This window comes from Mobula hypostoma, chromosome 10 (genome assembly GCF_963921235.1).
Source record: "Mobula hypostoma chromosome 10, sMobHyp1.1, whole genome shotgun sequence".
NCBI classification, from domain to species: Eukaryota; Metazoa; Chordata; class Chondrichthyes; order Myliobatiformes; family Myliobatidae; genus Mobula; species Mobula hypostoma.
Genome location: NC_086106.1, coordinates 530124 through 551142, shown reverse-complemented (window position 1 = coordinate 551142; position 21019 = coordinate 530124). Strand labels below are relative to the sequence as shown.

Genomic DNA, 21019 nt, shown 5'->3' with positions numbered 1-21019 from the left:
TGTTGTGTCCCTTAAAGAGCTGTCAAAAACTTTGCCTAAGCTCTTGACTGGCTTTTCTGTGATGGTTGGGATGGCTGTGCCTGTGATGCTGAACCAGAACTTGTTCTCCACCTTCCCTTTCCTCAGCGCCATCGATCTTGATTTGGCAGGTTTGAAACACATCCGGGCCCACTCCACCAGCTTTTCGAGCCCTTGCAGAATCCTCCGGCAGCCTGGGACTGATTCTGTGGTGACTGTGAGGTCATCCATGAATGCCCTAATAGGTGGTTGCCGTTGAGCGGAATTCATTCTGGGCCCTCTGGACTCTGGTTCAGCAGACTTAGTGAGCATGTTCATGGCTAGGGAGAACAGTGTCACTGAGACAGTGTACCCTGTGATGATGCCGACCTCCACCTTGTGCCAGGTTGATGTAATTGCTCTGAAGAGACCCTCATCCTGAAATAATCAGTTGCTGTAATAATCAGCGATAAGGTCTCTGATTCTGCTGGGGACGTGATATTTGGTCAGTGTGAGCTGCACCAGCTTGTGTGGAATGGAGCCATATGCATTTGCCAGGTCGAGCCACAACACTGACAGGTTGCCCTTGTTCTCTCTGGCCTCCCTGATGAGCTGTGTCACCACACCGATGTGCTCCAGACAGCCCGGCATCCCTGAAATGCCACCCTTCTGGACTGATGACTGATGTATCAATATAGGTGTTCTTTGCTAGGTTGGTGCACAGCCGGTTAGAAACTGCACTGAAGAAGATCTTCGCCTCAACACACAGCAGGGAGATGATGCGAAACTGATCTATCTGGGTGGCATTTTCCTCCTTCGGGATCCACATCCCTTCAGCCACTCTCCACTGTGCTGGGATCTTCCCCCTTCTCCAGAAGATTCTCAGGATCTTCCACAGACGCAGCAGGAGTTTGGGGCAGTTCTTGTACACTTTGTATAAGGTGTTGCTTGGTCCTGGAGCCGAGCTTGCCCTTGCTTTGCGGACGACCTCTCTGACTTCCTTTAGTTGCAGCTCTGACATGTCGAACTGCACATCCGGTTCAGGTGGGTCTATTAGGATGTCGCACTCTCCCAACTCCTGCTCTCTTTCAGGATCATTATATATCTTCTTCAGATGTTGGTCTATGTCTTCCTGCGAACAGGCCAGTTTCCCACTGCGCTTCTCCCCCAGCAACTCCTTGGAGAACTTGAAGGGGTTGGCGATAAAGGCAGCATGTCTTCGAGCCCTTTCACGACGCCGCCTCCGATGCCACTCCGCCCGGCAGAGGACCCTGATCTTCTTTCGTAGTATGCACATCAGCTGGGCCAAGCCCATGCGCTCCTCTTCTCCTGCCTCCTTGTATTGGGACTTCAGCACTTTAATCTCCTGCCTGATGTTGTGGATCCTCAATGCTCTTTGGTTCTTCGAGTAAGATGTTTTGGAGCCTTTCTTCTCCTCTTCTCCGAACCGTTCAGCTGCGATACTGACAATGATTGTTGTCATGGCTTGCAGCTTCCTATCAACCCCTCCCTTCACCGTTGCCTCCAGAATTTGGTTAACATCTTCATCAAACTGCTTCCACAGTGAAGTCATGTTAGCTGCAGGCCATTTGATCCACCTCCTGTTAGATTTCATGTTAGAGGGATTAGTTTGCAACACTTGGAGGTTCCGAGCACTATGGGGTGACTCCGGGCCTGGCCCCTCCTTCGTCTCACCAGTTTGGACACCTGTCTGTTGTGCTGCTCCTGCTCCCACCAAACACTTCATCCTCGCTTGGTGGATCTTCAAGCCACGATTGTTCTTGCAGATTTTGCCACATGCACACTGCTTCCTCATCGTCGTTTGTTCATTGTCTGGGTCTGATGTCGTTGTGTCCATCCGACTGGGGTGCTCATCCTGCCCCCCCCTTGGGCACCTCTGGGGGTATCTTTTCCTTTGATTCTGCAAAGTACCCATTAGGTTCATCTGCCATTTCATTGTCCCCCATTATTACTTCACCAGTATCAATTTCCAGTGGTCCAGTAACAACTCTCACCTCCCTTTTAGTCTTTATATAAATGAAAACTTTTGGTTTCCTGCTTTATATTATTGGCTAATCTGCCTTTATATTTCTTCTTTTCCCTTCTTATAGCTTTTTTAGTTGCCTTTTGTTGGATTTTAATAGCTTTCCAATCATCCACCATCCCACTCACTTTTGCTACCTTATATGGCCTTTCCTTGGTGTTTATGCAGTCCTTAATTTCCTTTGTCAGCCACAGTTGCCTGCCTCTGCCATTTGAGAACTTCTTCCTCTGTGGGACATATCTATCCTGTGCCTTGTGAACTATTCCCAGAAACTTCAGCGAACTCTGCTCCACCATCATTCCCGCCAGTATCCTCCTCCAATCCACCTTGGCAAGCTCCTCTCTCATGCCGCTGTAATTCCCTTTATTCCATTGCAATAATAAAGGAACTTGTGAGTTATGCTTCTTCCTCTCAAATTGCAGTATGAATTCAATTATATTGTGATTACTGCCTCCTTAGAGTTCCTTTACATTAAGCTCCCTAATAAGATATGGGTTATTCCACAACACCCAATCTAAGATAGCTTTTCTTCAAATAGGCTGAAGCATAAACTGCTCTAAAAAGCCATCTCATAGGCATTCAACAAATTCACTCTCTAGCGATCTAACACCAACCTGATTTTCCCAATCGCTTTGCATATTGAAGTCCCCATTACAATTGTGTCATTACCCTTTTCCAGCTCCTTTTGTAATCTCAACCCCACATCTTGGCTACTATTTGGAGGCCTATATATGATTCCCATAGTGTTTTTTTCATTCTTGCAATTTCTGAACTCCACCCGCAAAGGTTCAATATTCTCTGATCTTATGTCACCTTTTTCTACAGATGTAATTCCATCTCCTACCAACAGAGCCACACCACCGTCTTTGCCTTCCTACCTGTCCTTTCGATACAAAGTATATCCTAAGCTCCCAACTATAGCCTTCTTTCAGCCATGACTTAGTGATGCCCACAATGTCATACCGACCAATCTCTAATTGCGTCATGAGTTCATCCACCTTATTCCAAATGCTGTGCGCATTTAAATACTAAACCTTCAGTCCTGCATTCTTCATGCTGAATTTTGCCTCTGTAGTACAATTTAACTCTTTGCCTTATCTGCATTTGTACCCAGTTATTGGCTTGTCTTTCCTTACATTCATGTTACACCCATCATCTACTTGTAAACCTGCTGGCTCATCCTCAGCTCTATCATATGTTACGTAACCGGCAACAATGAATACCACTCGAGACAGGTTATATAAAAACAACCAAACATTTATTAAACACGGATAAACGATAAGGAAAAAACAAACGAAAACTTTAACTGGAAGTTAACCCTTATGCAGCTGTTCAACAAATCGTCACTCGGCACTGGTTCTTAAAGTGTTAAATGCAAAAACAGTTCTTACAGTGATAAAGTCAGATATAGTTCTTAAAATGGTAAATTCAAAAGTCCAACAGATTTATACGTTCAATTGGGAGAGACTTCTCTGGAGAAGGATTTCTTCATAGACCCGACTTTCCTGCTGGTTCTGTCCACAGGATTCACGTGGCAGTAAATGCACAGTTTAAAACAACTGACCTTGGTTTCTAGAGAGCAAACCTTTGCACGATCTCTTTACAACAGGAATTCTGTAGATGCTGGAAATTCAAGCAACACACATCAAAGTTGCTGGTGAACGCAGCAGGCCAGGCAGCATTTCTAGGAAGAGGTACAGTCTCTTCCTAGAGATGCTGCCTGGCCTGCTGCGTTCACCAGCAACTTTGATGTGTGTTGCATGAACTCTTTGCTCTTTTTGGCAAGAGTTATCTCAATGCAGGTCGCTACTCCTTCAACGAAGACTCAATAAGGTCGATCCTTTGTTAACTGCCAAACGATGCCGGCTCCTCTCGATCCTTCGGGTCCTGTACTTCGATAAGGTCTTCACTCTCCCTTCTACTGCTGGAATAGGGTAAATCAGCACATCTAGCCAAAAATTTCCAGTCCAATAATATTGTATCTTGCAACAGAACGCACAACCGCTTCAAAAATGAAACTGCGTCACAAAACCAAATACGCAACAGAAACAGTACGTTCTACCTGGAAATCTAAAAACTAAAAACTAACTGCGTCATCTGGGGTCTACCCTTATGTACCCATGGTGCACATGTCATCACGTGACCTGACATCAGCAGGAAAATCGCATCAGGTGACCTCCAAAAGACCATTACATCATTCTCACAAAAAAAACAGATCTCCTTGAGGCACGTAACACATACTAGTTTCCATCTCCCTGCCATGTTAGTTTAAACCACTCCAACCAGCTCTAGTAAATTTGCCCGCAAGAATATTGGTCCCCCTCAGATTCAAGTGTAACCTATCCCTTTTGTACAGGTCCCATTTGTCCTAAAAGAGGTCCCAATTATCCAGAAATCTGAATCCCAGTCCCCTGTTCCAATTCTTCAGCCAAGCATTTATCTGCCACCTCATTCTCTTCCTGTCCTCACTGTCATGTGGCACAGGCAGCAATTCCGAGATTACTCCCTTGAGGTCCTGCTTCTCAGCTTCCTTCCTAACTCACTGTAGAAGAATGAGGGGAGATTTGATAGAGGTATAAAAAATTATGATGGATATAGATAGAGTGAATGCAAGCAGGCTTTTTCCACTGAGGCAAGGGGAGAAAAAGACCAGAGGACATGGGTTAAGGGTGAAAGGGGGAAAGTTTAAAGGGAACATTGGGGGGGGTGGCTTCACACAGAGAGTGGCGGGAGTATGGAATGAGCTGCCAGATGAAGTGGTAAATGCGGGCTCACTTTTAACATTTAAGAAAATCTTGGACAGGTGCATGGATGGGAGGTGTATGGAGGGATATGGTCCGGGTGCAGGTCGGTGGGACTAGGCAGAAAAATGGTTCGGCACAGCAAGAAGGGCCAAAAGGCCTGTTTCTGTGCTGTAATGTTCTATGGTTCTATTCCTTTTTCAGGATCTCCTCCCTTTTTCTTCCTATGTCATTGGTACCAATATGTACCATGACTTCTGGCTGCTCACCCTACCTTTTCAGGGTATACACACTCTAGTCCTGCCAAATCCATGAAATTGGGACGTCTCGCCCACCCAGCCCTGGTTTGTGTGACTGCTGTGTGACTTGCTGCCCTATTACAGCTCATCACAGGAAGTAACAGCTTGCACATGGCATACAATTAAAAGGAGTATATTTATGAATATTAACTTAACTAAAGGGTTAGTAGAGAAAAGAAAAGAAAAAACACAAAAAGGACCCATTATAAATAAAAAGTCAAATGTGCTCAGATCGTCCAAAAGTCATACTCACCGATCCCCAGTAGACACCCACATCTTGCTCTGTCGAATCACGATCCCCTCCAGATCAAATCCTGTGACTGGTTCTCTCTTCATCTCCCACCGACCAAAAGACCAAGACTCCCACCGGTGTCAGGCACAAAAAAAAACCCTGCTCCCCCAGCTTTCTCTCCTGACTGGATGGCCCACATTCCCAAGCACCCCTTATCTCCAACAATAATCCAAACACTGTCAGCAGCGAAACCTTTACCAGGCGTTACACCTGCTCGCACTTAACCTATCTATACCCCTCATAATTCAGTACACCTCTATCAAATCTCCCCCTCATTCTCCTGCACCCCAGGGAATAAAGTACTAACCTATTCACCATAACCCTGTAGTCCAGGTCCTTGAGTCCAGATGAGGAAAAAGTTTAAGGGAAGAAGTTGTTCTTGAACCAGTTGTTGTGGGACTTCAGGCTTCTGTACTTCCTGCCTGATGGTAGCTCCACGCTTCCCTCCCCTCCCCATCTGCATATTCAAAGATATTTTATCTCACTTTTTCCAGCATCTTCCAATGGTATCTTAAATATCCATAGCTATTTTCTAAAACCTAGCACATTTATTTTTCAACATAATGCATTCATACTGGTTTCCATCTCCCTGCCATAATAGTGCAGACTATTATCTAAATGGGGAGAAAGTTCAATCATCAGAGGTGCAATCATGCAAGACTCCCAGAAGGTTAATTTACAGGTTGAGTCTGTGGTAAAGAAGGCAAAATGCGATGTTAGCATTTATTTCAAGGGGAATAGAACATAAAAGCAAGGAGATAATGCTGAAGTTTTATAAGACACTAATCAGGCCACATTTGGAGTATTGTCAACCATTTTAGGCCTCATATCTCAGAAAGGATGTCTTGTCATTGGAGAGAGTCCAGAGGAGGTAGAGAAGGATGATTCTGGGAATGAAGGAGCTAATGTATGAGGAGCATTTGGCAGCTTTGGGCTGAATAAAGGAATAACATCTACAACTGTCCAATCCTCCGGAACTGATGATGCAAAGATCATTGCCAGAGACTCAGCAATCTCCTCCCCCGCCTCCCACAGTAGCCTGGGGTACATCTCATCCGTTCCCAGAGACCTATCCAACTTGATGGTTTCCAAAAGCTCCAGCACATCCTCTTTCTTAATGTCTATATGCTCAAGCTTTTCAATCCACTGTAAGTCATCCCTACAATCGCCAAGATCCTTTTCCATAGTGAATACTGAAGCAAAGTATTCATTAAGTACCTCTGCTATCTCCTCTGGTTCCATACACACTTTTCCACTGTCACATTTGGTTGGTCCTGTTCTCTCATGTCTTATATTCTTGTTCTTCACATACTTGTAGGATGCCTCGAGGTTTTCCTTAATCCTGCTCGCCAAGGCCTTCTCATGGCCCCTTCTGGATCTCCTAATTTCATTCTTAAATGCCTTCCTGCTAGCCTTATAATCTTCTAGATCTCTATCATTGCCTAGTTTTTTGAACCTTTCGTAAGCTTTTCTTTTCTTCTTGACTGGATTTACAACAGCCTTTGTACACCATGGTTCCTGTACCCTACCATCCTTTGCCTGTCTCATTGGAACGTACCTATGCAGAACACCACACAAATATCCCTGAACATTTGTCACATTTCTGCTGTACATTTCCCTGAGAACATCTGTTCCCAATTTATGCTTCCAGGTTCTTGCCTGATAGCGTCATATTTCCCCTTACTCCAATTAAATGCTTTTCTAACTTGTCTGTTCCTATCCCTCTCCAATACTATGGTAAAGGAGATAGAATTGTGATCACAATCTCAAAATTGCTCTCCCACTGAGAGACCTGATACCTGACCAGGTTCATTTCCCAATAGCAGATCAAGTACAGCCTCTTGTAGGCTTATCTAAATATTGTGTCAGGAAACCTTCCTGAACACACCTAACAAACTCCACTCCAGCTAAACCCTTACTCTCGGGACATGCCAATCAATATTTGGGAAATTAAAATCTCCCACCACGACAACTCTGTTACTATGACACCTTTGCAGAATCTGTCTCCCTATCTGCTTGATGTCCCTGTTACTATTGGGTGGTCTATAGAAAACACCCAGGAGAGTTGTTGACCCCCTTCTGTTTCCAACTTCCACCCACAGAGACTCAGTAGACAATCCCTCCATGACCACCTCCTTTTCTGCAGCTGTGACACTCTCTCTAATCAACGGTGCCACACCCCCACCTCTTTTGCCTCCCTCTCTGTCCTTTCTGAAACATCTAAAGCCTGGCACTCTAAGTAGCCATTCCTGCCCCTGAGCCATCCAAGTCTCCGTAACGGCCACCACATCATAATTCCAAGTACTGATCCACACTCTAAGCTCATCTGCTTTGTTCATGATGCTTTTTGCGTTAAGATAGACACATCTCAAACCATCGATCTGAGCGCATCCCTTCTCTATCACCTGCCTATCCTCCCTCTCACACTGTCTCCAAGCTTTCTCTATTTGTGAGCCAACCGCCCCTTCCCCCATCTCTTCAGTTTGGTTCCCACCCCCCAGTGATTCTGAAGTACCATCATTGCAATCTGCAGCCTCTAATTTCCCTTTAAGCACAATTTGTTGTCTTTTGCACATAGAAACATAGAAAATAGGTGCAGGAGTAGGCCATTCGGCCCTTCGAGCCTGCACTGCCATTCAGTATGGCTGATCATCCAACTCAGAACCCTGCACCAGCCTTCCCTCCATACCCCCTGATCCCTTTAGCCACAAGGGCCATATCTAACTCCCTCTTAAATATAGCCAATGAACTGGCCTCAACTATTTCCTGTGGCAGAGAATTCCACAGATTCACCACTCTCTGTGTGAAGAAGATTTTCCTCGGTCCTAAAAGGCTTCCCCTTTATCCTCAAACTGTGATCCCTTGTTCTGGACTTCCCCAACATCGGGAACAATCTTCCTGCATCTAGCCTGTCCAATCCCTTTAGAATTTTATACGTTTCAATAAGATCCCCCCTCAATCTTCTAAATTCCAACGAGTATAAGCCTAGTTGATCCAGTCTTTCATCCTATGAAAGTCCTACCATCCCAGGAATCAATCTGGTGAACCTTCTTTGTACTCCCTCTATGGCAAGAATGTCTTTCCTCAGATTAGGGGACCAAAACTGCACACAATACTCCAGGTGTGGACTCACCAAGGCCTTGTACAACTGCAGTAGTACCTCCCTGCTCCTGTACTCAAATCCTCTTGCTATGAATGCCAGCATACCATTCGCCTTTTTCACCGCCTGCTGTACCTGCATGCCCACTTTCAATGACTGTTGTACAATGACACCCAGGTCTCGTTGCACCTCCCCTTTTCCTAATCGGCCACCATTCAAATAATAATCTGTTTTTCTGTTCTTGCCACCGAAGTGGATAACTTCACATTTATCCACATGAAATTGCATCTGCCATGAATTTGCTCACTCACCTAACCTATCCAAGTCACCCTGCATCCTCTTAGCATCCTCCTCACTGCTAACACTGCCGCCCAGCTTCGTGTCATCCGCAAACTTGGAGATGCTGCATTTAATTCCCTCATCTAAATCATTAATATATATTGTAAACAACTGGGGTCCCAGCACTGAGCCTTGCGGTACCCCACTAGTCACTGCCTGCCATTCTGAAAAGGTCCCGTTTATTCCCACTCTTTGCTTCCTGTTTGCCAACCAATTCTCTATCCACATCAATACCTTACCCCCAATACCGTGTGCTTTAAGTTTGTACACTAATCTCCTGTGTGGGACCTTGTCAAAAGCCTTTTGAAAATCCAAATATATCACATCCACTGGTTCTCCCCTATCCACTCTACTAGTTACATCCTCAAAAAATTCTATGAGATTCGTCAGACATGATTTTCCTTTCACAAATCCATGCTAACTTTGTCCGATGATTTCACCGCTTTCCAAATGTGCTGATAACATCTTTGATAACTGAATCTAGCATTTTCCCCACCAACCGATGTCAGGCTTACCGGTCTATAATTCCCCGGTTTCTCTCTCCCTCCTTTTTTAAAAAGCGGGGTTGCATTAGCCACCCTCCAATCCTCAGGAACTAATCCAGAATCTAAAGAGTTTTGAAAAATTATCAGTAATGCATCCACTATTTCTTGAGCTACTTCCTTAAGCACTCTGGAATGCAGACCATCTGGCCCTGGGGATTTATCTGCCTTTAATCCCTTCAATTTACCTAACACCACTTCCCTACTAACATGTATTTCCCTCAGTTCCTCTATCTCACTAGACTTTCGGTCCCCTACTATTTCCGGAAGATTATTTATGTCCTCCTTAGTGAAGACAGAACCAAAGTAGTTATTAAATTGGTCTGCCATGTCCTTGTTCCCCATAATCAATTTACCTGTTTCTGACTGTGAGGGACCTACATTTGTCTTAACCAATCTTTTTCTTTTCAGATATCTATGAAAGCTTTACAGTCAGTTTTTATGTTCCCTGCCAGCTTTCTCTCATAATCTTTTTTCCCTTTCCTAATTAAGCCCTTTGTCCTCCTCTGCTGGATTCTGAATTTCTCCCAGTCCTCAGGTGAGCCGCTTTTTCTGGCTAATTTGTATGTTTCTTCTTTGGAATTGATACTATCCCTAATTTCCCTTGTCAGCCACGGGTGCACTACCTTCCCTGATTTATTCTTTTGCCAAACTGGGATGAACAATTGTAGTCCATTTGTTTGTCCATTTTTGTATGTGTTTTTTTTTGTTGATTCTATTGTGTTTCTTTGTATTCACAGTGAATGCCCACAAGAAAATGAATGTCAGGGTTGTATGTGGTGATATATATACACATTTTGATAATAAATTTACTTTGAATTTTGAATTAGAATGAAACCAGCAGAATGAAGTGTGTTGCTCTGGATTTCCAGCATCTTGTGATAATTGTTTATCTGCATTTGTGTCTTGCCAGCTTCAGATCCACGTTGAACCAACCTGCTACAAAGTCCTGGTGAATGGAAGGCACCTGTTTAACTACAACCACAGGTTACAGCCCCTGAGCCAGATCGATACACTGGAAGTCTCCGGTGATGTCACCCTTTTTCTTGTGCAGTACTAATGCTTTGAAGTAACTAATATGCTTTATCTAGAAACCAATCAGAGCAGCAGAGTGTTCCTATATTCAAATCAAATCAAATTTAATTATCATTCAACTACGCATGGATACATCAGAATGAGACAGCATTCTTCTGGGGCCAAGCATAATCAAAATAGAGAGAAAATAACACACAGTCACAAAAGAAACATGAGTGACATGTCCCTCAAATTGATGGTATAGTTCCCAACAGTCCAGCCTATCATTCCACTGATTGAACACTGGAGAGCAGCACTAACATTAGAGGCCATCCCTCAACCAAATGCGGATGCCTCGCTATACCACCTCCAGAGTCACCTGGCAGGCAAGCCCATGGCTTCAGGCTTAGTGCTCGCGACAACCGAGCCCATACTGCGGCCTGGCCAGGTCTGCAGCATCTTACAGTAGCAATGACCAACAGGGCTTTGCGATTGCAAGGGAAATATCTAAGACAGTCACTCATGGTTACTCTGCATGCCGCCAACTTCGAGTAGTGGGCAGCAACAGGGTCTGCATCCAGGTCAACTCCTCTGAACCCAATCTGGCTCCTCCAATCTGTCGGATGCCTCCTCCTTCTCTGACCCACCCGCCGACTCCTACAACATTCTGGCCTGCTACTCTGAACCACATGCAGCTCACTTATGGGGTAGGCCTGCTGTATCCATAGTTCTTGAAGTCCTGTATAGTCTTACAGTCATAAAATACACATTTAACAAGGAAAAGCATACCTTTGGTTGGCCTCCGAGAGGCCACTGCACCACCTCGCAGGAAGTTAAAAAACCATGAGACATAGGATCAGAATTAGGCCACTCGGCCCATCGAGTCTGCTCCACCATTCCAACATGGCTGATTTATCATTCCTCTCAACTTATTCTCCTGCCTTCTCCCTGTAATCTTTAACGCTCTTACTAATCAAGAACCTATCAGACTTCACTTTAAATGTACCCAAAGACTTGGTCCATTGGGACCAAAAAGGAAATGTGCCTTTATTGGCAAGGAATGAAAAATGAAAATCTGGGACCCATGCCTTGAAATAATGACTAGTTAAACAGCTGAAGAACCACAGACAGATTTGGTCACCTTACAGGAAATACATGAATTCAAGCATGACATGGCCTCCGTAGCCGTCTGAGGCAATGAAGTTTTTACTCCCTGCTTCTCTCATCTATTACACAAAAGGAGGCCTTCTTGTTAGGTGCAGTGAAGGTCAATCTCTCATTTACATGAATCCATCAACTAATGACATTGATCCCCATTACCATGGTTTTGGCTGTGTTTACAGTGTACTAGTGCAGTTTGGTAGGTAGGGAAATAGGATGAAACTACCCACACATTAATCCTGTGATGAGACAGAGCATGGAGTGGTAGCCTTAGGGTTAGCCATTCCTGAATTTCCCTCTTTCTTTGATAATCTTCCGTCTGAAGATTATCCAACCAAAGTATTTTGGAGAAAAGAGAAGGCTGTGAATTTCCTCATCCTAATCCAGTGAAGATAGAACAGTAGATTAATATAACAAAGATAATCCTCCTGATCACCGGGTATTTTCTGGTTCTTGGGACAAGTTAGACAAATAGTTTTAGCCTTTTGTGCCTTCTCTATCTCCCCGAGACATAGTCTACCAACTTTTTACTCCATTTCATGGGTGTGAGAACTTTTATGGGAAGGAACAATTGTCATTTGCACACCTTCCAAGGTCCACTCGTGACAAAATCATTTTAGTGAGACAGTACACAACCAGATACTGACACAATTGCTGATCCACCCACTCCTTCCCCTCATCCCTTCAGACTTGTCCACACTATATCTGGTCTGTCAAACTAGATGAAGTGCCTCGACCGGAAAATGAGCTAGGTGTTTTCCTCCACAGCTGCTGCCTGACCTGCTGTCTAATAAGAGCATAAGATTTAGGAGCAGAATTAGGCCATTTGGCCCATTGAGTCTGCTCCATCATTTCATCATGGCTGATCCAATTTTCCTCTCAGCCCCAATCTCCTGCCTTCATGTCTTGACCAATCAATAATCTATCAATCTCTGTTTTAAATATACACAAAGACTTGGCCTCCACAGCTGCCTGTGGCAACGAATTCCACAGATTCACCACTCACTGGCTAAGGAAATTCCTCCTCACCCCCGTTCTAAAAGGACACTCCTCTATTTTGAGGCTGTCTTCTGGTCTTAGACTCTCCCACCATACGATACATCCTCTCCACATCCATGCTATCAAGCCTTTCCCCATTCAATAGGTTTCTTCTGAATTCTGGTGAATATAGGCACAAAGCCATCAAAGACACTTCACATGATAAACTATTCAAACCAAGAACTGATTTTGTGAAAGTCCTTTGAACATTCATCAGTTTCAGCACATCCTTTCTAAGGTGCCCAAAATCTGCTCACAATACTTCAAGTGATACCTTACCAGTGCTTTATAAAGTCTCAACGTTACATCCTTGCTTTTATATTCTAGTCCTCTTGAAATGAATGCTAACATCGCATTTGTCTTCTTTGCCACAGACACAAGCTACAAATTAATGTTTAGGGAGTCCTGCACAAGGGCTTCAAGTCCCTTTGCACCTCAGTTTTTTGTATTACCTCTCCATTTAGAAAATAGTCTACCCTTTCATTTCTTCTACCAAAGGGCATGACCATACACTTCTAGACACTATTCCATCTGCCATTTTTGTCCATTCTCCGAATCTGTCTATTTCCTTCTGTAGCCTCTCCACTTCCTCAAAACTACAGGCCCCTCCACCTATTGTCACATCATCTGCAAACGTTGCAAGAAAGCTATTAATTCTATCAACCAAATCATTGACATATAACATAAAAAGAATCAGACCCAACACAGGCTCCTATGGAACATCACTAGCCACTGGCAGCCAACCAGATGTGACTCCCTTTATTCCCACTCTTTGCCTCCTGTCAATCAACCATTGCTTTATCCATGCTAGAATTTTTTCTACAATACCATGGGTTCGTAACTTGTTAAGCGGCCTCATGTATGCGGCCTTGTCAACAGTCTTCTGAAAATCCAACTACACAACATTTGTCTGTCCTGGTTATTATTTCTTCAAAGAATTCCAACAGATTTATTAGGCTAGATTTTCTATTGAGGAAACCATGTTGACTATGGCCTATTTTATAATGTACTCCGAAGTACCCAAAACCAACTCTTTAACAACTCCAACATCTTCTCAATCACTGAAATCAGACTAACTGCCCTGTAACTTCCATTCTTCTGCTCTTCTCCGTTCTTGAAGAGTGGAATGTCACTGGCAATTTTCTTGTCTTCTGGAACCATTCAAGAATCTAGTGTTCTTGAAATATCATTGCTAATACTTCCACAAATTCTTCAGCCACCTCTTTTAAAACCCTGGGGTATACATCATCTGGTCCAGGTGACTTACCCACCTTCAAACCTTTTAGTTTCTCAAAAACCACCTCCCAAGTAATGGTATCTTCACACACTTCTGTCCCCTGACATCTGGAACTTCCACCATACTGCTAGTGTCTTCCATAGTGAAGACAAATTAAAATACTTATTCAGTTTATTTGCCATTTCCTTACCTACACATTTACCTGCCAAATCATCCTACTCTTACCCTAACTGGTGCGTGGCAAAGGCAGCGATCCAGAGATGACTACCTGGAGTCCTGTTTTTCAGCTTTCTACCTAGTTCCCTAAATCCTCTCTTCAGAACCTCCTCACCTTGACTACCTATGTCATTGGTTCCAATACGTACCAAGAGTTCTGTTTGCTCACTCTTTGCTCTTGAGAATACCATAAACTTCATCTGAGACATCCCTGATCCTGGCACCAGGGAGGCAACGTACCATCTAGGTGCCTCTATTGTGCTTACAGAATCTCGTCTCTGTTCCTCTGACTAAGGAATCTCCTATCAACACTGCAGACCTCTTCACCTCTGATCTTCTGAGCCACAGCCCCAGACTCAGTGCCTGAGACCTAGTCACTGTGGCTCCCCCCAGTAGATCGTTCCCCCTCAAGAGTACCTAAGGTTATTACTGGGGGGAACGGCCACAGGTGTACTCTGTACTGGCTGTGTATTCCCCCCCCCCCTCCTGACAGTCAGTCGCCCAGTTACCTGTATTTCATTGAGATTGTTATGTGGTATATATTACCAGGCTACAGTAGTTTGTTTATCGTTCCATTGTCTTCTTACCATGGGTCTTTAGAACACCTGCCTGTACCAAAGCTTAGGGTTTGAAGGGCAAGTCACTCCTGATGCACGGTTGATAATTTCCTTGCAGCTAATAGCTGGCCTGCGCCACATTGGAGTTATGACTTGTCTTTACAGCTGGTCCCCTCGTGCCCTCTAGTGGGGCTGAGCAGAGCTCCAGTTACTTGCTGGGACGGAGGAGGTATTCTGCCAGAGGCTGAGAACATGGATTCAACCTTTCAGTTGATGTTTGTGCTGCCAAGCTAAATCAGAGCAATGAATTTGTCCATAACGTTTCAATGTGAATTGATTACTAAGAAATTTCTGAAAAATAAAATGTTTTATGTCTTTATTGCTGAATGGCTTTTAAACAAATACATGATTGAAAAAAGAAATCCTGCTGTGTTGTATTTGTTTTTGTTTGCCAAGTCAATAAAATCAGCTCAAGTCAGTCAAGAGCAGCAGAGTGTGTTGAAAATCTGTGTTTAGGATGCTGGCCACATAAATCTCTTGGTGTTCATAGGAGATTGGGAGATTGCAGAGTGGCACGTTACCATATTTTACAGTGACAATGCTCACCTGCTGTGGTGATTTCTGGAGGTGACAGCCTGGGGAGGTACTGTCCCATTACAAAACTGAGCTCTCAAAGAAAAGAAGAAATGCCATTCACATCCAGCTGAAGCTATCAAAGTTCAAAGTAAATTTATTATCAGAGTATGTATATGTCACTATCCTGTGATTCATTTCCTTGCAGGCATTCACAGTAGAACAGAGAAATACAATAGAACCAATGACAAACTACACACAAACATCCAATGTGCAAAGAAAACAAACCGTGCAAATAATAAATAAATAACTAAATAAATGAGTAAATAAATCATACTGAGAATGAATTGCAGAGTACTTGAAAGTGACTGAGACAAGAAGAAAGGCTCAAAGGCTCCTCAAGGGCTGGCTAATGGTACCCACAGTGACATTCCCCCATAGGGCCTCCAGCACGTTGTCTGAAATGCCATCTTAAGTTCATCTGCACAAACTTCTCTGTGAGAGACAGGTGGAATAGCAACACGTGGAATATTGAAATGGCAGTTTGCAGGGCATGTGCATCAAGTATATTCACAATATTCTGTCAAAAGACTTATACACAATAGACAACAGATGCAGGAGTAGGCCATTCAGCCCTTTGAGCCAGCACCACCATTCACTGTGATCATGGCTGATCATCCACAATCAGTATCCACTTCCTGCCTTATCCCCATAACCTTTGATTCCGCTATCTTTAAGCGCTCTATCCATCTCTTTCTTGAAAGCATCCAGAGATTTGGCCTCCACAGCCTTCTGGGGCAGAGCATTCCATATATCCACCACTCTCTGGGTGAAAAAGTTTTTCCTCAACTCCATTCTAAATGGCTTACCCCTTATTCTTAAACTGTGGCCTTTGGTTCTGGACTCACCCATCAGTGGGAACATGCTTCCTGCCTCCAGCATGTCCAATCCCTTAATAATCTTACATGTTTCAATAAGATCCCCTCTCAGCCTTCTAAATTCCAGAGTATACAAGCTCAGTTGCTCCAATCTTTCGACATATGACAGTCCTGCCATCCCGGGAATTAACCTTGTGAACCTACGCTGCACTCCCTCAATAGCAAGAATGTCCTTCCTCAAATTTGGAGACCAAAACTGCACACAGTACTCCAGGTGTGGTCTCACCAGGGCCCTGTACAGCTGCAGAAGGACCTCTTTGCTCTTATACTCAATTCCCCTTGTTATGAAGGCCAGCATGCCATTAGCTTTTTTCACTGCCTGCTGTACTTGCATGCTTGCTTTCAGTGACTGATGTACAAGAAAACCTAGATCTCGTTGTGCTTCCCCTTTTCCTAACTTGACTCCATTTAGATAATAATCTGCCTTCCTGTTCTTACCACCAAAGTGGGTAACCTCACATTTATCCACATTAAACTGCATCTGCCATGCATCTGCCCACTAACCCAGCCTGTCCAAGGCACCCTGCATTCTCATAACATCCTCCTCACATTTCACACTCGACCCAGCTTTGCGTCATCGGCAAATTTGCTAATGTTACTTTTAATTCCCTCATCTAAATCATTAATATATATTGTAAACAGCTGCGGTCCCAGCACTGAACCCTGCGGTACCCCACTGGTCACCGCCTGCCATTCCGAAAGGGACCTGTTAATCGCTACTCTTTGTTTTCTGTCCGCCAGCCAATTTTCAATCCATGTCAGTATTCTGCCCCCAATACCATGTGCCCTAATTTTGCCCACTAATCTCCTATGTGGGACTTTATCAAAGGCTTTCTGAAAGTCCAGGTACACTACATCCACTGGCTCTCCCTTGTCCATTTCCATAGTTACATCCTCAAAAAATTCCAGAAGATTAGTCAAGCACGATTTCCCCTTCATAAATCTATGCTGACTCGGACCAATCCTGTTACTGCTATCCAGATGTGTCGTAATTTCATCTTTTATAATTGACTCCAGCATCTTTCCCACCACCAACGTCAGGCTAACCAGTCTATAATTCCCTGTTTTCTCTCTTCCTCCCTTGAAGAGAGGGACAACATTAGCCACCCTCCAATCCACAGGAGCTGATCCTGAATCTATAGAACATTGGAAAATGATTACCAATGCGTCCACAATTTCTAAAGCCACCTCCTTAAGTACCCTGGGATGCAGACCATCAGGTCCCGGGGACTTATCAGTCTTCAGACCCAACAGCCTATCCAACACCATTTCCTGCCTAATATAAATTTCCTTCAATTCATCCGTTAGCCTAGGTCCTTTGGTCACTATTACATCTGGGAGATTGTTTGTGTCTTCCCTAGTGAAGACAGATCCAAAGTACCTGTTCAACTCGTCTGCCATTTCCTTGTTCCCCATAATAAATTCACCCGCTTCTGTCTTCAAGGGCCCAATCTTGGTCTTAACTACTTTTCTCCTTTTCACATACCTAAAGGAGCTTTTACTATCCGCCTTTATATTCTTGGTTAGTTTACCTTCGTACCTCATTTTTTCTCCGCGTATTGCCTTTTTAGTTACCTTCTGTTGCTCTTTAAAAGTTTCCCAATCCTCCGGCTTCCCACTCGTCTTTGCTACATTATATTTCTTCTCTTTTATTTTTATACTGTCCATTACTTCCCTTGTCAGCCTGATCCTGCACCTTCTGCATTATTCCCAGAAACACTTGCCATTGCTGTTCCACTGTTATCGCTGCTAGGGTATTGTTCCATTGAACTTTGGCCAGCTCCTCCCTCATAGCACCATAGTTCCCTTTGTTCAACTGTAATACTGACACTTCCGAGTTTCCCTTCTCCCTCTCAAATTGTAGATTAAAACTTATCATATTATGGTCACTACCTCCTAATGGCTCCTTTACCTTGAGGTCCCTGATCAAACCTGGTTCATTGCACAACACTAAATCTAGAATTGCGTTCTCTCTGGTAGGCTCCAGTACAAGCTGTTCTAAGAATCCATCTCGGAGGGACTCCACAAACTCCCTTTCTTGGGGTCCAGTACCAACCTGATTCCTCCAGTCTACCTGCATGTTGAAGTCCCCCATAACAACTGTAGCATTACCTTTGCGACATGCCAATTTTAACTCTTGGTTCAACTTACACCCTACATCCAGACTACTGTTTGGGGGCCTGTAGATAACTCCCACTAGGGTCTTTCTACCCTTAGAATTTCTCAGTTCTATCCATATTGACTCTATGACTCCTGATTCTATGTCATCCCTCGCAAGGGACTGAATATCATTCCTCACCAACAGAGCCACCCCACCCCCTCTGCCCATCAGTCTGTCCTTTTGATAGGACGTATACCCTTGAATATTCATTTCCCAAAGTCCAAAAAGAGTCCAAAGATTTGGGACTCTTGGTCCACAAGTCCCAGTTCCATGTTCTGCAAGGAGGCAATCATAATGCCGTCAGGGATCTTTTTGCCGGTGATGTGACAGGTCTAATCTGAGTGAATCATCAGTCCATGACAGATTTAGCTTAAATAGCCACAATAAACAGTGCGATGGGTTGCTAATTTCTACATTACATGGAGACATTGATAAACCATAAGGCCATAAGATATAGGAGCAGAATTAGGCCATTTGGCCCATCAAGCCTGCTCTGTCATTTCATCACAGCTGATCCATTATTCCTCTCAGCCCCGATCTCTTGCCTTCTCCCCATATACTTCATGCCCTGACCAATCAAGAATCTATCAACCTCTGATAGAAATGGATGTGGAGCCGGAGTTACGATGGCGCTAAACAGCGACTCCTCTGTTTGCATCTTTGGCAACAGCTCTATTTCCATCTTCAATATCTTTATTTTTCCCTTTTAGCTTCTTTTGAAGACCCTGACCTGGACACCCCTCTACTCCTCTGGTTTTAGACTGTCCCACCATGGGAAACATCTTCTCTACATCCATTCAATCAAGGCCTTTCACTATTTGATAGGTTTCAATTAGGTCACCCCTCATTCTTCTGAATTCTGGTGAATACAGGCCCAGAGCCATCAAACATTTTTCGTATGACAAGGCATTCAATCCTGGAATCATTTTTGTGAACCTTCTCCAGTCTCAGCACATCCTTTCCAAGATAAGGGGCCCGAAACTGCTCACAATACTCTAAACGACATCTCACCAGTGCTTTATAAAGTCTCAACTTTACATTTTTGTTTTTATATTCTAGTTCTCGAAATGAATGCTAACATTGCATTTGCCTTCCTCACCACAGACTCAATTTGCAAATTAACCTTTTGCATAATCCTGCATAAATACTCCCTACTCCTTTTGTGCTTCAGATTAGTTTTTGCCTTCCTCCCTTCCAATCCTCTGGGACCATGCCAAAATCAAGTGATCCTTGAAAGATCATGACCAATGCATCCGTTATCTCTTCAGCAATCTCTTTTGGGACTCTGGGATGTAATCCATCTGGCCCAAGTGACTTATCTACCTTAAGACCTCTGAGTTTGCCTAGCACTTTTTCCTTTGCATTAGCAATGGCACTCACTCCTGCTCCCTGGCACTCACGGACCTCTGGCACACTGCTCATGTCTTCCACACTGAAGGCAGATGCAAAGTACCCATTAAGTTCATCTGCCATTTCTTTGTCCCTCATTACTACCTCACCAGCATCATTTTCCAGTGGTCCGATATCAATTCACACCTCCCTTTTGCTCTTTATATAACTGAAAAAACTTTTAGTATCCTACTTTATATTATTGGCTAGTTTGCCCTCATATTGCATCTTTTCCCTTTTTGTTGGCTTTTGAAAGCTACAAAATCATCGAACTTCACGCTCACTTTTTCTACCTTATATGCCCTGTCCTTCGCTTTATGCAGTCCTTAACTCTCTTTGTCAGCCACAGTTGCCTACACATGATATTTGAGAACTTCTTCCTCTGTGGGACATATCTATCCTGTGCCTTATGAACTATTCCCAGAAACTTCAACCATCTCTGCTTCATATCACTCCCACCAGTATCCTCCTCCAATCCACCCGGGCAAACGCCTCTCTCATGTTTCTGTAATTCCCTTTATTCCATTGTGATACTGAGACATGTGAGTTATGCTTCTCCCTTCAAATTGCAGTATGAATTCAATCATATTATGATCACTGTCTCCCAAGGGTTCCTGTACATTAAATCCACAATAAGATCTGGGTTATTACACAACACATAATCTAAGATACCCTTTCCCCAAGTAGGCCAGAGCACAAGTTGGTCTAAAAAGCTAACTTGTAGGCGTACAACAAATTCCCTGTCTTATGATCTGACTCCAACCTGATTTTCCCAATCCCGTAGCATATTGACATCGCTCATCATAATTGTGTCTTTACCCTAATTACATGCCTTTTCCAGCTCCCGTTTTTCAATCTGAACCCCGCATCTTGGCTACTATTTGGTGGCATATATATGATTTCCATAATGTTTTTTTACCCATGCAGATTCTTAACTTCACCCAGAAAGATTCAACACTCCCTGACCCTATGTCACCACTTTCTAAAGATGTAATTCCATCTTTTACCAGCAAAGCCTCACCATCGCCTATGCCACTGGGAGATCCTGCTTTTTTGTGGTGGATGGAGCATAGGTTCTCAGGAAAATGGTCTCCCAATCTACGTCAGGTCTCACCGATACACAGGAGGCCACACTGGGAGCACCAGATGGCCCCTAGAGATGCACAGGTGAAGTGTCTCCTCACCTGGAAGGACTGTTTGGGGCCCTGACTGGTAGTGAGGGAGGAGGTGTAGGTGAAGGTGTGGCACTCGTTCAACTTGGAAGAGCAAGTACAAGGAGGGAGTTTAGTGGGGAGGGACGAATGGACAAGGGAATTGCATAGGGAGCAATCCCCGTGGAAAGTGGGGGTTAGTAAAAGATGTGGTTGGTGGTGGGACCCCA

The 21019-nt window shown here is 44.0% G+C and overlaps 1 protein-coding gene across 6 annotated transcripts in view; it reads left to right on the top strand.

The window, feature by feature from the left end:
* The window catches only part of LOC134352586 (galectin-9-like), a 50435-nt gene extending 35380 nt beyond the window's left edge, over positions 1-15055 (top strand). For all 6 annotated transcript variants that reach the window (XM_063059850.1, XM_063059848.1, XM_063059849.1 and 3 more), the window contains one exon: positions 10268-15055. In XM_063059850.1, the coding sequence (XP_062915920.1) occupies positions 10268-10414 (147 nt within the window). In that variant the 3' untranslated portion in view covers positions 10415-15055. The remainder of the gene's footprint in view (positions 1-10267) is intronic.
* The last annotated feature ends 5964 nt before the right edge of the window (positions 15056-21019 follow it).